General features: G+C 40.4%; 1 protein-coding gene across 2 annotated transcripts; it reads left to right on the forward strand.

The window, feature by feature from the left end:
• The first annotated feature begins 258 nt into the window (after window positions 1–258).
• LOC108677119 (glycoprotein 3-alpha-L-fucosyltransferase A) lies at window positions 259–17683 on the forward strand. 2 transcript variants are annotated; one of them, XM_047884669.1, is made up of 11 exons: window positions 259–474; window positions 2320–2412; window positions 2694–3007; window positions 3879–4017; window positions 6133–6311; window positions 7034–7150; window positions 7417–7554; window positions 7804–7998; window positions 12458–12616; window positions 16730–16784; window positions 17155–17683. In XM_047884669.1, exons 1-11 carry the CDS (start codon window positions 469–471, stop codon window positions 17311–17313), a joined length of 1554 nt encoding a protein of 517 aa, XP_047740625.1. In that variant the 5' UTR covers window positions 259–468; the 3' UTR covers window positions 17314–17683. The 2 variants fall into 2 exon arrangements, with proteins under 2 accessions (XP_047740625.1, XP_018020762.1); XM_018165273.2 differs by lacking the exon at window positions 259–474 and adding an exon at window positions 869–1019.
• The last annotated feature ends 3136 nt before the right edge of the window (window positions 17684–20819 follow it).

The raw sequence follows: 20819 nt of genomic DNA on the forward strand, positions 1-20819 counted from the left end.
TGTAATCCCTTAGTCTACTCTGCCCTTTAGCAGGCTTACGCACGGAAAGGAGGATGAAAGATATGCTGGTCTTGGGCTATGCTGGCCTCCGGCATGCATCCCGAATTCATGTGATAGAGTTACGACGTAGGATACGAATGAAACTCACAGCAAGTTTAATTGTAGATTTGTGATCACTCTTAAAAATCTAAAATCTACACGAATCACACCGATGCAATCTATGCGACTCTGACTATATGTACTTCAAAAATATTAATTATATGATGTCATTTGACAGTCATAGATAAACTTAGTCATCGGACGCTGCTCGAAGTTTTAGTTTATTTACTGCGTTCCTTTTGGTGGATCTTCTGTACTGCCCGACGTCGCAGCTGTGGCATTGTGATTGTGGCTTGTCCGTACACGTACAGTCACCGATCGTCTGTTCTTTTTTTACACGAATAATTAAAAATATACCCTGGAGATCGAATGACCGTAAGTATTGCTATTTGCTACATACGATAAATATCAAACAAAATCCATCGCGACGTTCCCTGATGTCTTTGTTACAATCGGATTTCAAATGGAAGTAACTGCCAACTTTCTTATCTGATGTTGTGGGAGTGCCACAATTATTTAGCCATTCTGTCGAATTATTAACATATATTGTTACATACCAAAACGCTCTACCATTAAGATCTATCCATTCATAATTGTGCTGACCGTTTTCATAATAAAATTGCAAGTGGTCTCAAATTTGTGTGCTTGATACAATTAACATTCAAAATTATTTTCATGAATACCGGGAAGTTGATCGGTTGATTCATAGTGCAGGCTTTATCTGTCGTTCGGCCCGACCCGATAATGCCGACTAGTCAGTCAAGCAATGTGTGTCGTGGTGTTAGGTCGTTTTGCTCAATTAAAATTCATGTCTCGAATGGAATCGCTTTGGAATTAAAGCAATTAGAACCTCATTGTCAGGAATGTTGGCGCAGTCGAATAATCAACTCATTAAACAGGAACAAAAAACTCATATTAAGGTTAGTTCTTTTATTTTGAATGTATCATGAACCCAGTAGAGTTCGTACCTAATTTACCGGTAGTTCTTTCGATGATACACAAATTTTTGTAAGGTAATGAAATCTATTGTAAGGGATAGGATTCTCGATCACTTGAATGTTAACCCTCTCCTGTCTGACTTTCAATGTGGCTTTATTGCCGGTAGATCCTGTACCGCTAACCTTTTGTCTACTTTGAATGATTGGACTCGCCCTCTCGACCGTAGTGACGTAGTCAGCCAGTGAATGCTGTGTACCTAGAAGTCCTAGATAGCGATTTAGCCAAGTCACTTGACAAGTTTACTGTGTTCCGCATGTTGCAGGAGCGATGAAGCTGTTGTTCATTCCTATTGTGGGCCCGAACCTAGAGTTGGGAAACTTTGTGTGGTCACCGAAACTTCACAAGGGCAAAAATTTAGTTGAGAGTTATGACACCTCATTCTGCTCTGCACGGAATCACATTCTCTACCTAAATTTTACTGAAAGTTTGACAGTTGTGGCGGGTTTAATTATCAAATCAATTTGAGTTCTATAAATTGCGTCTTCTTACAATGAAGAACTATAATTTTATCATTTAACCTTATGAGTAGGTACTAATGTTTGAGCACGAGGCATGAAATGTACGAGTTGCCGGAGTTGGCACGAGGCATGAAATGTAGGAGTTGATTACGATACTTGGGAAGAGTTTCACCTCAATTCGGTAGCCAAGGTAGTAGAAAACATTTCGAATCCTAGGGTAACTCGTTACAGGGCTGACTGCGTTTGCTTTATATATTGTAGAATATCGATATCATAATCGTTATTTCCAAAAGCATTAATTTTTTTTCTACCGTAATTGTAATCAAAATGATTTCGATGGCAAAAATATTTATGAAATTACATGCGCGGGCATGTAATTTAAAATTTCAGAATTTATTTAAGAATAAAGATGTGAATTTTTTGCAAGAGAATGATTTTTTTATTTGAATGATTTTTTTCTTACATAAATAAAAAATAAATGATGGCTCATGAGTGCAAGTTTGATGGAATGACAATTAAGATCTGAACAATCAATTTCCAGTATTCCAGATCATTCATATAATAGTGGACTACCTACCTACGTACTTTTTCAACGTGACGTCCGCATCATGTGCCATTTGTGCATTAACATTTTCAACGTCAGGGAGTGTGTTGACGGTCGGTAGGCCAAGACTAGGTATATCCATGTGACCAACGCAGTTTCGTTTACTATGCATGCCTTTAGAATGATGCTCATTAAAACGAAATTTACATATATCCTCAGAAATGGCTGTGGCGTGGCATGTTCATCTCGACTGTGACGATTTTCTACATCTTCATCAGATATCAAACAGGAGTGTCTTTACTCTCATTCCAGGTAACTGTCACAATGCCAGATAAGATTAACATGAAGAATAAGACTAACATGAATAACAAATATGACTAACATGAACGGACACCTAGTTATACCTCTTGTGTCAATCTCGTGACTTTTAATTTGTCATATCTCGAAATCTGAAGCGCCAGACATCGCCATAGACATTTCATCTCACGTTGCAATTAATATTTCGATTGACGGAATTTCCAGGGATTCATTCATATTCTTTTGAAATATTACTGCAGAATTCCAACCAGTTTATAGTTTGTATTACCCTTCAGGGTGGAGTTTCTTTCTTGGATGAAGTCTTGTCTTCTAGCGGAATCGTCTTCGCTTCTGATGGTGGCACCACGATTTACACTGCTGGCAACATCACTTTTCCTTTTTCTGGCTACTCAGCCATAGCCGTAGACAATAACGCTACAGTTTATGCCTACAACAACATTACCTTAGCCTATACAGGCTCTCTACCACTTCAGGAGAAGGCCACTTGGGACTTGGCTGTCCAGAAAGAGTCTTTCGTCGGCAAATTCGTTTTGTGTGATGACCAGAGAAAAAATGGACCCGTGAGAAGTTCCTGTAGTCTTCGATTAACGTAAGTACTATTTAGTTCATTAAGTGTAACGGAAGTCAATTATAAGTGCCTTTCCATTTCGTGCACTTCGTGCTGCTGACTATAATGTTTGATAGCGGTTAAAAGCTACCAAGGTGTCGTTGATTAGACATTATTATCTAGACATTAGCATCTTGACATTGTTATCATCGCTTACATATGATGTATAGCTCATGAACTCATAAATAAACCTTTCCATTTTGGGAGTAAGTTGCGGTTGTCTGAAAATTTGACCATGTCTTCTCCTATAGGTTAAACGTAAGGTTGCGGTATTATGTCCCTGTCTCTGTTGCCATTTGTTGGAGCACTGTTTGCACCAGCGATCAATACTCGGAATAGATAGAGCACTTTTGTACTATATCAGTAATGTATCCAAGTCACTAAGCTAAGAGCAAAGGCTGCTTCAAGCTTTGCTTAGATTTCTTCAGGTGAAAGTTTGTATGATATTTATCGTTGGCCGTTGCCCTCTGGTCACACATGGACTGGAGTGGTTCAGACCGTGTCATTCGAAGAAACACTGGTTTATAACGTCACTATCGTGCATGTGTACGAGTGGTCATTGTGCGTCACGGTCTTCATACCCTTAACCTATGAAGAGAATCACAGGAGACCGCAATTTCTTTGCAATTGTAAAATATGATGGACAGTCAATGAGCTGAATCTTAGAAGGAATAAATTCGGCACTGGTCGTACATTATTTGCTCCGACGTGTACTAGATTTGAGTTACTTTTTTATTGCAATTGCGCTGTTTACGTTAATTATCAAGTTATCATCAATTCCGAACAGTTAGAAGCTGAGAACACAATATATATACACAGAATGCTATTATCAACCATCTTATCTTATCTGCAGGGTCAACTCAATAGCCAATTCCTCCCTTGACTTCGATTACATTCATCGTCGTTTGGAGACCAGGTGGGACGATGGGTTTGAACAGCCTGAAAAAAACGGATCTAACGGCAAAATCAAAAATATTTTGGAGTGGTCGGAGGTTAGATTGATTTGTCAAAAAATTAATCGTAAAATTAATATTGATTTTCTCTATAAAAATAATGATGGTCCTGATTACATTATTTTCCGCGCAAACTATACCCTCATTCTGAGTATTATGTCTTATTCAAAAGAGTGCAAGCTTGAACAATAAACGTTTATGAAGAGATCTATGAAAAGATCATCTATTTTCACATTTATATGTTCGCACGACATTCTTTTAACTACTTTTAGGAGAAAATTCTACACATCACAGACAAAAGTAGTCGGACAATAGTTTCTCTTTTTTGTAAATAAAAAGATGTTTCTTCCCTAAAACACACTTCCATCGACGACAACAGTTAATATCAACTTCAAGCAGTATAATTTCAAAATACTGTCAATACTATCACTTATCTGACGTGTGTCATCGTGGGTCTTTAAATTTAAATTCCAGTAGAAATGGAGACTAGCCGAAAATACAGATTTATACGTTGCTTTTGTTCGGTCCAATTATCATAATATATGACAAATTGTAGTCATCTCGATCGAATCTCCTGGCCTTCATCACTCGTAAAATATTTTTCCAGACTCTCCATATAACCCATCATTGTTCATAACCGTTCATTACTCAATTTATTCGATGAATTTCTATGACTCCGGTGAAAACACATGTGCTTAACAGCTGAATTGGACCTCCCCGTGCTTGACCATAATGCGGAACTGTGTCCCATAGATCATGATCATTACATTCTTCCAGCACCGTATGAGTGATGGTCTCGTTGTGGGCTTCCATCAGCTGGTTTCTTGGTCCACCAGACTGAAGGTGGCACGTGTGACGTCGGCTTAACGTAAACGTTACAACCATCAACTACGAGCATCAAATGACCAGCGGTTGTAGAGCAGATGAACGGTTCCTTCAATCTATCGTTCACAACAGCATCGTAAGCGTAACTAACAATTAAATAGAACTACTAATCTGTTATAAAAGCATGAAAATGCAGAATCTTGGAATGAACAATAACCCCTGCAAAAAAGGGAGTTTTCCATGAGACCAATGTAGTCTATAAATTTACCTGCAATAGAGAAGGTTGCAGACTTCTCCCTAATATGGACTACATCGGGCTCACAACTACGACATTAACTATGGATGACATCACATAATTTTCACATTAAGCCGACGTCTCACGTGCCACCTTCAGTCTGGTGGACCAAGGAACCACCTGACGAAAGCCCACAACGAGACCATCAGTCGTACGGTGCTGTATGAATCTACGCAGTGTCGTCATGCGATGCTCCGACGCCAACCGACTCGCGATACCTAAGGTCCCATCTTAACCCTCTTCTACGTACCCTTAACAACCATCCTTTTTGGGTAGGATTGTGTGACAATATTGCTCCGGGTACTCGTGTCTGGCGGTAGAGGGTTAAGGATGGGACTCCAGCCATGAACCTTGCAGAATAATTTTTGGTGCTTGAATTTTTGATCACCGTCATATTTTCATGATTTTGTAATTATTTTCTAAACAAATTCTGATTTTTGAGTAGTTGTACTTTCGCCACTCAATGCGTCTTGTAACTTGATAATAAATAATTGATACCTACATTCGAAACGTTGTTAACGAATCAAAAATGTCCATCGGTATACTGATTTTCGATTTACCAGTGAAAACGAAAAGTATTGTTCGATATATTGAAAAAATAATAACAATTTTGTCAATAAAACAAATTCTCTGGTCTTCAATGAACCCTGCTTAAAGGAACAAATTAATTCGGCCTACCTATACTAAATACATTTACATATATCTTTAATAATTTCGCATTACTCGGTTCTAGTTCCTAAAGGACATTTAGGAAAAAAGCCCTTTCAATCCTACTCTAGATTTGCATATTCTACTTCCTAGATCCAAACATGAAACGCGCCCCATACCTCGCATTCCTTAGATCGTTCCGTATTTCCTCCCAATACTTTCACACTCCCCATCCAGAGCGTCCATGTCAAAACTACAGAGAACTTCCCAATCACTGAAATTCATCACACACACTCGCTGGTTCACACCTTCTCGCCTTCGTCATTTAGATGTGCAATCCACGAGCTCATCGCGGATTTATTACTTTCCACATATTTCTCATGCAGAGACACCCAACGAGAACACAGCATGGCGACCAACAGTACTTCAGTAAATGTCCCGTGAACAATTGTCAAATCACTGCAAACAGAACCCTCGTGCAGCCTGACGAAGTAGACGCCATTATACTGAACTCAATGAGAATGCCAAAAAGGAGTAAAAACAGTCCTTTTCCTGACAGAAGAAGGTGAGTTTATCAAGAACAATCTAAGCCGGCGACTCGCAGTTGTTGATATCTGGCGTTCACATTTGCACTTCAGTGTATCTCATTGGCAAGATTGTTATTACTATCCGGCTTTAGAATGTGTCGCATGGAAATAAAATTAAACATTATGAAGAGCATTAGTCATGTTCATGCGGCAACCGCAGCCAAGCCAACTGGGCAACAGAAAATAAAAAATATTATTGAGTTGTTTTATACAAGAAATTAATCGCCGATGCTTTTATATATTATGCTATATGCATCACCACTTCCTAGGCTGGTTGATCAACTATGCGTCGTAAATGACCTGTTTAATGATATTTTATCCACGGAAGAGGTGGTTATGAGAAGGATGTGTGCGGGAGATGAGGCCTACAGCCCATAAACGACAAGAGTGTACATATGTTGACAAATGTACGATGTCAGATTCGAACAACGGAAGCTTGCTGCTAATTCTTTTCCAAGTTTCACAACGCAAGTTGAAACTCTGTTGTATTTTTCATGCCGGCAAGAGAATAATCAGTCTATAGCCAGCGCTGAACCATGATGAGTAATTAAGATGCATTGATTACTGGAGGGAGCGCTAAATTATCTTGGATTCAAACGATAATACACGGAAGGATGGGAGATACGATACCTTATTAGTTCTATTATTTGACTATACACTGTTTTTTAAATTTACACAACTTTATTTTATAATTGTGCAGTTATCCAAATGCTAAGTTTGTACTTCAGTCATCCGAGGCTCCCGACCGTGTGCCGGTCTCAGACGCACAGGTCGATTACACCTTGGGTTACAGGAGAGACTCCGACATCGTGGCAACGTAAGCATTGCTAAAATTTTATGGAAGTTAACCACTAAAAAGTATAATATCGCAATGACCATGCGTTTTCAAAGCATGATTGTTGAACCAAGCTGGGGGCTCGTCCATAGTGTGTCCACTGGAGAAAATTCAACCCACGAATTAATTTTGCAATATAAAACGCAACGTTCCATAGATGTACATTTCCTCCCTAAATAACATGTATACAGGACTCACATATAACCCTTTTTTTATTTGTGTATACGTAAACTTGTTAATGTTCACAGGAATATAATTGTACACTTAAAACCAGAGCCAACCCACCCCAAACATGGCCATTTGAGTAGCACCAAAACATACGACAAACGAAGAATGGCTGCTTGGTTTGTCTCCAACTGCCGATCCACTCCCAGTAATCGAATGAGGTATGACACTGTTTCGCTTGATTGTAAGCTCAAGAGTCTATGTGATGAAAGTTAATTTCGTATGAGCTTAAAACAACATACCGAGTCGTCGCATTGTCAATTGACTCGATGCCTAGTATACTCGGAAATGATTTTATGAGTATTTAAGCTAAGCTGCGTCAGCTATACACCTGTTGATGCAAATTCATTTGTAATCTGGATATGGCGTTCACAAACCTCAGAATAATAAAAATGAATCTTGTTGCGAAGGTTGGCGCAGTCATTGCAGAAATACGGCTTGCAAGTTGACATCTATGGCAAATGCGGTAAGCTGCAGTGCGGCCCCTGGCCCACCCGCGCGGCTGAATGCTATAGAATGGTGGAGCAACATTACAAATTCTACTTCTCCTTTGAGAACTCTCTCTGCAATCACTACGTTACGGAAAAAATTTTCAACTTATTACGGTAAGTAGAATGGGTTAAATTTATGTAACAAGACATGAACTTACTGGAATCAAGGGGGAAAACACGGCTGCAAGTACTTTTTCGCTAACATGCAAAAACCAGTGTTCTAATGAGCAATTCAACGCAGAAGATTTTATAACGCGTCATGGAATATTATTAATCTAAATTGGAGTTTTTGAAGAGTTATAATTATGATATGAACAAAATTTATTTATTGGAGCCGAGGCGACTCTGTACAGTGAGATGAAACGCCAAATAAAGGGTCCACGGCGTCACTGCCTGTGTGACCAGAAGTCGGTTGCACCTGCGGTTCTTCCAGTTATGCTTTAATTTATGCCTCATTTTTTCACATAACCTAGAGACGCAAGAGAAATTAGCAGTCATAAACAAAGTGCTAATACATGCGTACAAATTAAATAAATTTAACAAGTAACACGTACGAGAGTTTACGCATCAATATGCGCATCAATAATTGCGTACTGTGGGGAAAACAAATATTTAGTCAGTCACCAATTGTGCAAGTTCTCCCACTTAAAATGATGAGAGAGGCCTGCAATTGACATTATATATAGGTAGACCTCAACTATGAGGGACAAAATGTGAAAAAAAATCGAGAAAAATAATTTTGTCGGACTTTTTAAGATGTTACTTGCATGCAAATAATGGTGGAAAATAAGTATTTGGTCAATAATAATATTGCATCTCAAAACTTACTTTATCGTATATCCTTTGTTGGCAATGACAGAAGTCAAACGTTATCTGTAAGTCTTTGCAAGGTTGGTACACACTGTTGCTGGCCTGTTGGCCCATTCCTCCATGCAAATCTCTTCTAGAGGGGACGCATGCCGGAGGCCAGCTTTGCCATACTTCACACTTAGTTCATATTCCTTTCCATAGGTAAGAACGCTAGAGTGCATGACGGCCTATGAAGTCAAGTGCTCAAAGCCACAGCGTCGGATGTCCACAACCACAAAATAAGCTTGCCAAAGGTAAACATGGCCATACTGCATCTGGCCAAACCTCATCTGGCCTAAGCAAAACGAGCTGCAACCTTTCTCCACCCAAAACAAATCTGAGTGACCTAACCTAACCTCACTGGCTGCAAGAAGTTAGAAAAGCGGTCCAAGTGTGCTGATAGAGCCAGTCATTGGCAGCAAGAAGGTTGTGAGCCGGGACAGCGTGAATAAGTTAGGCCAGAAGAGGTTAGGCCGGAAAAGGTACGGCCGGATGGGGAACTGCCTCTTTATGAGCGAGCATGCTTAGGCAGTAGCCGAAGACCTACGGCGCTGTTATCTTTCGGCAGCGTGTCGCTTGTCTGGATTACGGAGTTATCCAAGCGTAGTCTGCGGCTTCTAGTTCTGAGGCTGAGTAAAGTTAATGCATGGTGAAGTTAGGCATTAGCTCCCGGGCTTATTTAAGAGTAAAATTTGTGGCCTAAGGCTGCTCCCCCCTCTAGAGCAGTGATGTTTGGGGGCTGTAGGCGAGCAATACGGACTTTCAACTCCCTCCAAAGGTTGTCAATGGGGTTGAGATCGGGAGACTGGCTAGGTCACTCCAGGACTTAGAAATGTTTCCTACGAAGCCGCTCATTTGTTGCCCTAGCAGTGAGCTTGGGATCATTGTCGTGCTGAAAGACCCAGCCACGTTTCATCTCCATTGCCCTTGCTGATGGAAGGAGGTTTGCACCCAAAATTTCACGGTACATGGCCCCTTTTATTCATTCATGTACACGGACCAGCCGTCCTGGTCCCTTTGCAGAAAAACAGCCCAAAAGCATGATGTTACCACCCCCATGCTTCACAGTTGGTATATGGTGCTCTTTGGATGAAACTCCGCACTCACTTCCCTCCAAAAACGACGAGTTGTGTTTTTACCAAATAGTCGTGTGTTCCATCTGACCATATGACATTCTCCCAATACTCTATCAAACTATTCATTCTCTCTATCAGACTACAAACGTGCCTGGATATGGATTAGCTTAAGCTAGAGGACACGTCTGGCACTGCAAGATCTCAGTCCCTGGCGTCGTAGTGTGTAGCTGATGGTAGCCTTTGTAACGTTTGTCCCAGCTTTCTGTCGGCCATTCACTAGATCCCACTTATGGTTCTGGGATTTTCCCTCACCGTTCTTGTGATCGTTTTGACCCCACGGGCTGAGATCTCACGTGGAGACCCAGATCGAGGGAGATTAGTAGTGATCTTGTAGGTCTTCCATTTTCTGATTATTGCTCCACAGTAGATTTCTTCACACCAAGCTGCTGGTTTCAGACCAGACCAGCCTGGTGCAGGTCTATAATTCGGTTTCTGGTGTCCTCATACAGCTCTTTCGTCTTCACCGTGATGGATTTTCGAGTGTCACGGTTCGAGGTTGTAGGCATGTGTCTTTTATATAGTTAACGACTTCAAACAGGTTCCATTAATACAGGTAGTAAATGGGGGAAAGTGAAGTCTCTTAAAAAAAGAAGTTACAGGTCTGTGACAGCCAGAAATCTTGATTGTTTGTAGGTGACCAAATACTTATTTTCCACCATCATTTGCAAATAACATCTTTAAAAGTCCGACAAAATTACTTTCTCAATTTTTTCACATTTTGTCTCTCATAGTTGTCTCTGCAATTGACCTATGATGTCAATTGCAGGCCTCTCTCATCATTTTAAGTGGGAGAACTTGCACAATTGGTGACTGACTAAATACCTACTTATTTTCTCCACTGTATATGCATACGCATCAACAATTGAAAATAGTAACTTTTAGGAAATAAATATGAAATCTGTTTTAGGGAAATGCTTAAGGGGAAAGTATAAATGTAGATCTTAATATCAACATATTTATGTAAGATTGCATGCATGATGTTACGAGATGCTAATCGGCATATGCTCAAGTAACGAACGCTGAAATAAGAGCCTTATACACTTTGTAGATTGAATTAGTCATTTATTTTTGTTAATACGGTATATTTAAAATTGGCTGTGAGCATCCCAGATTATAGTAATAGAACATCTTTGGGAGCGAAATAAGAACTGACATAAAAGTGGCATTAAAGCAGAGGGAAAATGAAATTTATATTTTAAGAGAGTTGTTCAGAATTTTATTTTTTTATAATGGAATTTAGGCTAAAGCGTGTGAGGAATTAGACACGGCACTCGGCAAAAAAAATGCATCTTGCTTCACCAGGTCTGCTCATGACAATATTGAAGAAATTGCGTGATCTCATCTTGACGTAAGATTAAGCTGCGATCTAAACCTAACGGAACATTGTAAATATTCCCTCAATGTCTCAGGCTGAGGAATCGAGATATCAATCTACTAGATCGCATCAGGAACCGAAGTTTGATGAGCCACAGCGCTTGATTTAAATGTCGTGATTATTTGCAATCAAAGAAGCTCTATGTAATGTTGCACAAAAAATTCCGTTCGAAGAACTAAAGTTCGTATTTATGGCGTTCAACTCTTTTTATTGTCTTATGTGAAATTTTTATTCGAATAATGATGTGAAGATTTAATTTCAATTTAATTCGACTGTTATAATTTACGTCATGATAACGAAGTCTTAGAGCGAGGGATTCGCGACCACGATGTGAAATCTTTGCTTTGTCCTCAGCTTACGCAGTTGCTACTCTTGAGCTGGTAGTCTTTGCAATATGTTATGTCAGCAACCTTTCTTTGGAGCAACGAGCGGCTTTAGGGTAACCGAATAATGGCCTGCCGTTGGCGAGAACTAATTGGCCTCGGCCGACCACAAGACATGTATTATAATACGCCCCCAAAATTGAGTACCCCTTCCCCGCCCCGCCCCGCCCGTCGTGAACTGACAGGTTAGTAATTTACGACATGTTTCCCCTTAAACCTCCCACAACGCCCGCATGTGAACCATTAATATACGGATTTTCACTCCACATGAGAGTAAGACTAGTTTTTGGTGACAAATAACCACAAAATAGAGGTTGGATCACTTAGGTATTCAATACGAATCAATACAGGATAAATAGTTCTTCTTCCTTAGGCTATGTCACACGAATTTAGACGAGTCGGATAAAAAATAAAAATCGATGTACAATATTCCCATTATTCTATAAATTTTACATATTATTTGTTACTGTAAAGCATTTGTAAATGAATAGCTGAATAAGCAGAAAAAAATTCAGATTGAGGTTTCATTTACGAGAGGAGTTATAATGATTCAACGTAGATTACTCAACCAGCAAAGCCTGCCTGAGAGCTCGCGGTTCTCAATACGAACTTTGATTAAATTATCCCAACTGTTTTGAGATTACCTTGAATATTTTGTACTTTTATTATGGATATAATAAGTATTTTTCGTTATTAATGCTTATTACCGATTATGACAGTTGCCACGTTCTGTCGGAGGAGTTTTGAGCTTTTCTGTCTACTGCCCTTGGTATCAATGGCAGGATCTCTTGGTATTAATGGCATGACAACATAAATTTATTATGACAAAGGTACGACGTCATCCCGGTGACGTACGGCCTGGGCCACGAGTTGACCGGGGCGCCGAAAGACGCCTACATCGACGTCTTCGACTTCCCCGACGTCCAGTCGCTGGCCGCCTACCTCCTCTACCTCGACTCCAACACCACCGCCTATAATGAATACTTCAGGTACATCACCCCACACTTGCTACCGACTCCAACACCATCGCCTATAACGAATGCTTCAGGTACATCACCCCACACCTGCTACCGACTCTAACACCACTGCCTATAACGAATACTTCAGGTACATCACCCCACACCTGCTACCGACTCTTACACCACCACCTATAATGAAAACTTCAGGTACATCACGTCGTGCTATCCATCAATTAGAGTACCCCTCCTGCTGCACATATCGTTCAACATTGAAGTACAAATTCGGCTAGCTGTGTCGATTTTTATAGCCAATCGTCAGTGCGGCAATCATTCGTAGGCACGTCTTTTTCGAAGCTGTAATACCGTCTCGCCGCTTTTATATATATCGCATTGTTAGCCAGGCCGCGATTTTGCTAAAGGCTGTAGGTACTAAGGGGTTGTTTCAATTTCTACTGACATGTGTTGCTCTAGGGTTTGTGTCGCATCGCTGCAATAATTGCTGGTTCGTTCCCGTTACTGGAATGATATTGTCAACTAAAATACGTAGTACATCTCTTGATAATTGATAGGTTCAGTGTAAAAGGCCTAGCGGCCTGTTCACCACGCCTGATTGGGGGGTTGCTTCTTGAATATTTGGCCTGGTTAGGTTGCATCTTGACTATTTGTCGCATGCGTGGTAGCAGTTAGTCTAGAAGTACCAATAGGGGAGTTAATGACAGCATTCGGAGTCGTACAGTTCTCTGCGTGTCACCCAGTGCTTGTCGAACCTGATCTTGAAGGCGTTGATAGAGGGTGTAGTGACGGCGTTGTCCGGCCGGCTGTTCCATATTGACACGACTTGGTGGGAGAAGTAGCCGGCTCTGATGTTCAGTCTGCAGCGGCCCTTGGCGAGTTTCAGGCTGTTCCCGCGAGTATCTCTGCCGTCGTGAAGGTGCAGCTGGGGGCGGTCAGCTTCGTAGGCGCCGTGGACGTACTTGAAACCGTCGATCACGTCCCTTCTAATTGTCTTCTGTGCTCCAAGCTGGGTAGACCGAGCGAGGCGTGGCGTTCTGGGTACGGCTTGTCCTTGTTGCTTGCGATAAGCTTGGTTGCCCTCCTCTGAACGTCATCCAGGTCGGAGCACAGAGTCTTGTACCTTGGCTGCCAGACTGAGTGGCCATACTCGTGCATCGGTCGAACGAGGGTTTGGTAGAGCTGGATGAAGATCTCAGGCGTGATGAAGTCGAAGGTTCGCCTTTTAACACCCAGTACTCTGTTTGCCTTAGCTGTTGCTTGCGCTACTTGGCCTTTGAAGCTCAGGTCCTGTCGATCACTACTCCCAGATCTTTTTCGGTGTCGCTTTTCTTCAGTGGGGTCATGACTCTGTACTCTTCGCCTTGAGCATTGCACTGGGCGGTGTCGCTGGCGTATCCAAGGCGAAGCAGGTTGCACTTTTCGGGGTGGAAGCGCCGTTGCCAATCCATAGACCACTTGTGGAGTCTGTCCAGGTCCTTCTGCAGGGTTTTTCTTGCCTCTGGGATGTCACAGCGGGCGAAGACCTTGGTATCATCTGCAAAGAGCTCGATGTGGCTCTGAAAATGGTGCGGTAGATTGTCTGAAAATGGTGCGGTAGATTGTTGGTGTACATCGCGAAGCAAATGTGCCATAAACAGTTTCCCTGCGGAATACGCATTTACAGTTTTGTTCGTGCTGGTAGAAGAAGAAAAAGTGCATGTACGGTTAAAACTATGTGCAGAAGAAGTTTTGTTGGCTTTGTTTACTCTTAGTGTTGTGGTGGGTATTTGCCCACGTTGACCACCTTGCCGTTTTTCTCACCCACTTGGCGATGTTGTCCCCCACCGCTTTTGATTGTTCTTGTTTCTCTTTCATTTCCGTGAACAGTGCTTCTTCTTTCCTCTCCGTAGGGGTCAAGTCTTTCCCTGCACTTATCTTCATGCATGCGTAGCCTATCATCCCGGTGATCGCCGCCACTGATCCTGCTGTCAAACTTTCTACTTTCTCCTCCATGGCAGGGGTGAAATGGCCATCCTCAATACTGCCTACTCTGTTCTTTACTTCGACCATCTCTAGTCCCAATCTGCCAACCTCTGACTGTATCTTCAATAGACTGTCAACGAAGTTAGTTGCCAGCTTCGTGCATGTTGGCTTGCAGTACCAGTGCAAATGGGGGTTGCAGATTTGCTGTCTTCTACCAAATTTGACCTTATACATCGCATCATTCACATCTTGTAATTTTGTGTGGTACCAGCGATCACAAAGCCCGCAGTGTAGTGCTTTGTCATTGATCGTGCAGTGCACACTACACTTGCTACAGGGTGCCGGTTGTTCTTCGTCTGCTGCTGCACGGTCATTGCTACGACTCGCTTTCCTACCTCTGATTGGGGGTGGCATAGTATCTTCTTTCATCAACAGGAGGCCAGAAACCAAGTTTACTCGCCGCTTCCTTTGAATCTAAATAATGCGTGTGTGAGATGTAAGTTGCCGATTGAGGAAGACTCTTGCCGAGTTTCTAGTGCGATGCCATGCCGGATGCCGCCATCTTGGAAAATGTTCAGCCGAAACAGCCTTTTACCGAGCATGTCATTCAGCAGGTCGCATACGTTGATCGTTGGTGACTTTAACCATCCAGAAATAGACTGGACAGATGAATCTTCTCCAAGAGATGAGAATCACCCAGCATCCCTGTTCTTGGAGTCTGTACGAGACTCATTTTTAATCCAGAACCTGTCTCTTATACACATCTAGATGTGTATAAGAGACAGGCCTCCCCGATGACATCGTTGGAGCTCCAAGTATGAACGCGTTCAAGAACAGACTAGATAAAACTATGGAAAAATATATGTTCAGATTTGAAATGCCTAGCTCCTTATCGAACACAGTAGAAGACTAGTAGCTACTTCAAACTATCGCCAGTCATGAAAAGATCCGATCAAATGATACGAGTTTAGATCTATGAACAAGGCACGAAAAGGTAAAGAATCGGCGACAGGCCACATCAGGCCTACATTTCAGCGCCGACATCATTATGTTATGTTATGAAGGTTGGGTGCTTTATCGCCTGCCCAAAGTTCAAAAAACACCGAATCCGTCGTGGAAAGTTGCTGTCTGTTGTCTACCAATGTTCATACACTTGATTTGCCCAGATCACTTAATGTCATAAGGTTTTCTCTTACAAATTTCATTGTTTGCCAGAGCTAATTCAGACACGTCCGCTTTGCCACATTGCGCGTCGATCATTCAAAATCAGCACTAAAACGTGGTAAAGGGAACAGTGAAAATCTCGTCTTATTATGTCTCCGGTTGTCTCATGGCTATCGCGGCCGGCTCGATCATTGGCATTATACTGGTCAATGTTCCGGGATTTGTGCAGTCATTTGTCTGGTATACGAGTTGAAAGTTCATCAATGCCTCGAAGTTTTCCACTGCCGCTGCTTTTTAAAACCGCTGGCCCCTGGCCCTGGCCGTTGTGCAACAGATTGCGAATGCCCTCCCGCGTCCAAGACAACGGAATGACTTAACGTGACACTTCTTGGTTACTCATATTCGAAGCCCATACTCATGGTTAATACACTTATTTTCAAGTTAAACGAAACGAATCGTCCCTCGCGCATGAGAACTTCCTTGCCCTAGACAGCCTTTGCCTATCGCTAATGTAAACAAAATCGTTTTCAAGATATCCGACGGTTCTGTCATACGATATGATAGGTCTGCTCCAGCCAACATTCCACATTCGTTACCTTTTAAATGACTTAGTTCTAACTTCCAACTTCGATTAATATTTATGGGAATTCGGGTAGTTCCTTAATTTTCAAATCAAAGTACGTTATATTCAAGATTCATTGATCCTAATTTTCTTCATTGACTCGTCAGTAAATGTTGATAGGATTGATGCATTAAGGTTGATTTGAGACAAAGTTGATACCGTTTCAACAGGCTAGAAGCTAAATTCTTAGTTACATTCTTAAATACCGACTCTCTAAGTCTAAGGGATCAATCAGCTCCATATATTCTACTTTTGACACTTATTGATAGAAGCTTGAATACTGAAAATTACTCCTTGAGTCAATTCGCTTCTTCCTCCAAAAAATGCCAATTTTTTCTCAAATTTTGAATGTGTACATGAAAATTTACTTACTCCTCCAGGTGGAAGCAGTTCTATGAAGTGAACAGTTTCCTCGCGGCCGGCAGTCTTTGCAAGGTAAATATTTTTGAGGCCACGTACGGACTTCGGTTGAAAAATTTTACAAAAGTTCTACAATAACTTTTCAAGAACAGGTCTACAAGAACTTGTATTATCATGAATGAGATGTTTCATCCTAGATATAACGAGAAATTTATTTTAATTGGATCACCAAATTTTTAAATTCAATTTTTCTTGTTCACATGTGCAGTATTCACAAGTGTGAATTTCAGCAAATGTCTTAATTTTGCACCATTAAAATTGACTTCATCATTTTCTGACTGATGAATTTTTATCAATTTGCGTTCACTTGGAATTATTATATATGTTCGTTAGATTTTTTACGCAGGCTCCCAATGAGAACCGTTTTCTCACTTATTTTTCTCAGTTGTGTGAAATTCTGGTGCGAGGCATCGAACCTGAACGAGAATATACAAGCATGGAAGCCTGGAGCAACGAGGGCCAGTGCATCAACGTGGACGAAAACAGACGATTAAGTGACTTTATTGAGGGGAAACCGGTCACGTCTGTATTTTCCTCACCATGACATCAGTTAAGACGAAGTGAACACGTTGGTAAAAAGAACAAAGTGCTGGTAGTAAGTCTAATCATTTCATTTGTGCTACTCAAAATCTATAGCCGCAACGAAAATTACTTGATCTTCAAATGCTAATACTTGTCGTTCATCATGTATTGAATCATGTTTATATCGCTAATCGGCGAAAATGATACAACCTACTTTCTTTGATCTAATGTCTAGAGAAATTTTTTAAAAATTCCTAGGAGTTATGCTGTTTAGAATTTAGATCGATAAAAAATGGCAGGAGAGTAGTAGATGTGTCAAGACATCATCTGGAACGATGTCCATTTTAATTTTCCATGTAATAAATATGGCACAAGCCTGATCTAACAACTAATTTTGTTAATTTTCTTACCATCATCAGTTTCTCAACTACTTAGTAAGTTTTTATTTTTTTCGACAACGTGGTATTTTGTGAGTACATTTCAACTTTCGGTGAAGATATATCTTCCTTTTTGAGCGTAAAACTCCACAACTTCTATTGGGATTAATCCAACTTTCTGGAGTTTAGTCCAGAATTAATCCAACCTTCTGGAGTTTAGTCCAGAAGGTCCCAAGCTCAAGTGTCGTCGAGTTCATACCTAGGATCATGCCTAGGTTAACCGGTTAGGACTATGCTGTCAAATGATTTTCCAATTCCGGTTAAAAAAAATGAAGGGAAGAAGCTAATTTTAATGATTATTTTCTTATCAGTTTTTCAATCACTATAGACAGTATGGTAGCAATTGCAAATAGAAGTTGATAAGTTTTGAGTTTTATTGTGGGCTATGTCATGTAAGATAAAAGCTGAATAAAATAATTCAAGCAAAATATTTTCTTAGAGGATCATAGCAATGCAGGTATTATTGCAGATTAACTACATCCAAAAAAAAGGTAAATGGATTTCAGATTCGTAATCTACACCCCAAAAAACATATAATTAAAAAAAAAACACCCTTTTTTTTGGATGTAGTTAATCTGCAATAATACCGCAATGCAAACATCAAACTGCTTTGACTTTTCCATCTCGCCATAATATGTTCATTCGAACTTTCGCGAGTTATCCAGCAAAGTTGCGTCAATCCTGTCACTACGTCCGTGATGCCTATTCTGCGTTCAGCCTTCAGCGTTGCTGCCGATTCATTGGTTTACCAACTCGCGAGGAGGTCGTAGTCGTACAGTCAGTCCCAACTAACTCTCAAGTGAATTTTCCTAGTAAATCGAGGTTAAGCTATAATTATAAATGGCTGTGTATAATGTATATCGAGTATTATTACAGTAAAATCGAAAATAAATCTTTTTCTTGCATGCATATAGTAACATGGAGCTTTTTTAATTTACTGCTATTTTATGTGTAATTTTGTTTATCATTTGCTGAGAACCATGATGTAACAACCATAGTGGCAAACCAGAGCTTTTTTAGAAACAGTTTATTTTTAATTTCCTCATTTACTCAAGATTTGAACCAATTTCTTAAGTATGATAATGCTGGTATCCAGGATACTTTACTGGTCTACTTGTAGGACTCAAAAATGAACTTGAGGGAGAGTCTAAAAAACTCTCTGCTTTGCCACTATGCTTTACTTGTCTACTTATAGGACTCAAAAATGAACTTGAGGGAGAGTCTAAAAAACTCTCTGCTTTGCCACTATGGACTAACAACTAACAAGTTACACGCTGTACACTACACGGCAGGCAACTTGTACCTAGTAGGTGTTATGCCGTCGATTGCATTGCCGTGAATTTAACAGTCACGCACAGTGTTGCACACCACGTCATACAAAATCATTTATCTAGAAATCAAGTCTTTGGTACAATTTTCGATTTTTTTTTGCAAAATCAGCATGGCCAGTGCCCAGTGGCCACTTAAATTTTTGTTGAAAGTGTATCAGGAGTTAGGACAGGTTTGTAAAACAACTTTCATACTAGCATGTAGCATCTAGGTACTAGGCTAGGCCTAGTCACAGTTAATGAGTTATGTAATTGAGGCTATTATGGTATTATTGAGTACTAAATAAAAGATTGTTTGAAAAGTTGAAACTTGAAATTACTGTTGAATATTGCTTAATTTGTTGTGATTGTGTCATTTGAATTTTTCCAAAATCGAAAAGAATAAATATGACCTGTAAATATTTTTTCTGCTTTTAAGTTTTCACTTCTGGTTCTGACTTCTGGACTTTCTGGTCAATTAGGTAGGTAGATAGGCAGCATAGGCCTACTGCCTACAGGCTACAAGTTGCCCACTGCCCAGAACTGGCTGTTCTACGGGCACTTCTACCTAGTAAATTTAATTTCAATGGCCAATTCAAGATCAAGTGCAATTGGGGGCATAGTGGCAAACCAGAGCTTTTTTAGAATCAGTTCATTTTTAATTTCCTCATTTACTCAAGATTTAAACCAATTTCTTATGTATGATAATGCTGGTATCCAGAATACTTTACTGGTCTACTTATAGGACTCAAAAATGAACTTGAGGGAGAGTCTAAAAAACTCTCTGCTTTGCCACTATGATTGGGGGTGCGGGTGAATGATCATAAATCATCATTGCTTTTTGCATTCATGCTGAATGCTGATTGCAGACAGATTGCAGACTGCTGAGTCATCTGTTATCATTTATTTACTAATTTAGCATTTCAATTCTAAAAAATATTGTGAGAGATTGGAAAATCTTATGTCAAAACTTAAGTAGCTTAGCTACCCATTCATCACAAATATGATCACATGATGATCATTCTAGTTGAGTAGTTGTTGCCTAATGCCTATGCTATATTATATGGATTAGGCTCCGCTATAATGGATCAAAATGCAATTCCTTTTAATAAAGTTTCAACTCTTAAATGCCAAGCCATATGGTATGAGATGTGCAACTCAGTACAAGATGTATTGTAATACCTAAGTTGCCTCTCACAAAGTTAGGATCTTTGCCAAATTGATCAAATGTTTTAACACATTAAGTGCGGGGCCAAAACTGCTTACTGCCCGGCGCCCACTGGTGCGGCTATGTTTGGGTTGCTATAGCCTTAGCCTATAGTATCAGTGTGGGCACTTGGACATTTTACGTAGGGTAAACGCGGTATATACCGACATCGTGGGTAATTCCGTCACCTCTCTAGTTTTTCCTTTATATTAAGCTTTGTTTTAGTTCCATGCGTTTGTTAATGGTTGAAATGGTGACGTGATACATTTGCGCGTCAAACTACTGCCAAAACACTAGGTCTTGGCCATCTAGCGGGAAAATATTGAGATCCAAAGAGAGACAATGCACGCTACCCAGTGAGATCATCGAAAAATGTGTCGAATTTGACAGTTGACCTTGCTCTACCAAATAGTGAATATGCCCCCCATTTGCAAACTATGACACTTTCCTCAAGTTTGTCATTTGCATATGTAACTAGAAGAGTTCTACTACAATGCATCAAAACCTGGAGTTATTTAACCAAAAAATGAAAAAATTGGAGGGGGTACTCTGACAGGCTTTAAATATGAGCTTTTTT

Source organism: Hyalella azteca, unplaced genomic scaffold (assembly GCF_000764305.2).
Source record: "Hyalella azteca isolate HAZT.00-mixed unplaced genomic scaffold, Hazt_2.0.2 contig15836, whole genome shotgun sequence".
NCBI classification, from domain to species: domain Eukaryota; kingdom Metazoa; phylum Arthropoda; class Malacostraca; order Amphipoda; family Hyalellidae; genus Hyalella; species Hyalella azteca.

Bases quoted from the DNA above. Each gene is read 5' to 3' on its own strand.
- LOC108677119 (XM_018165273.2), top strand. From the start codon at position 963: ATGTTGGCGCAGTCGAATAATCAACTCATTAAACAGGAACAAAAAACT. The intron at 3,008-3,878 runs GTAAGTACTATT...TCTTATCTGCAG, and splicing joins TCCTGTAGTCTTCGATTAAC to GGTCAACTCAATAGCCAATT. The intron at 16,785-17,154 runs GTAAATATTTTT...TATTTTTCTCAG, and splicing joins CGGCCGGCAGTCTTTGCAAG to TTGTGTGAAATTCTGGTGCG.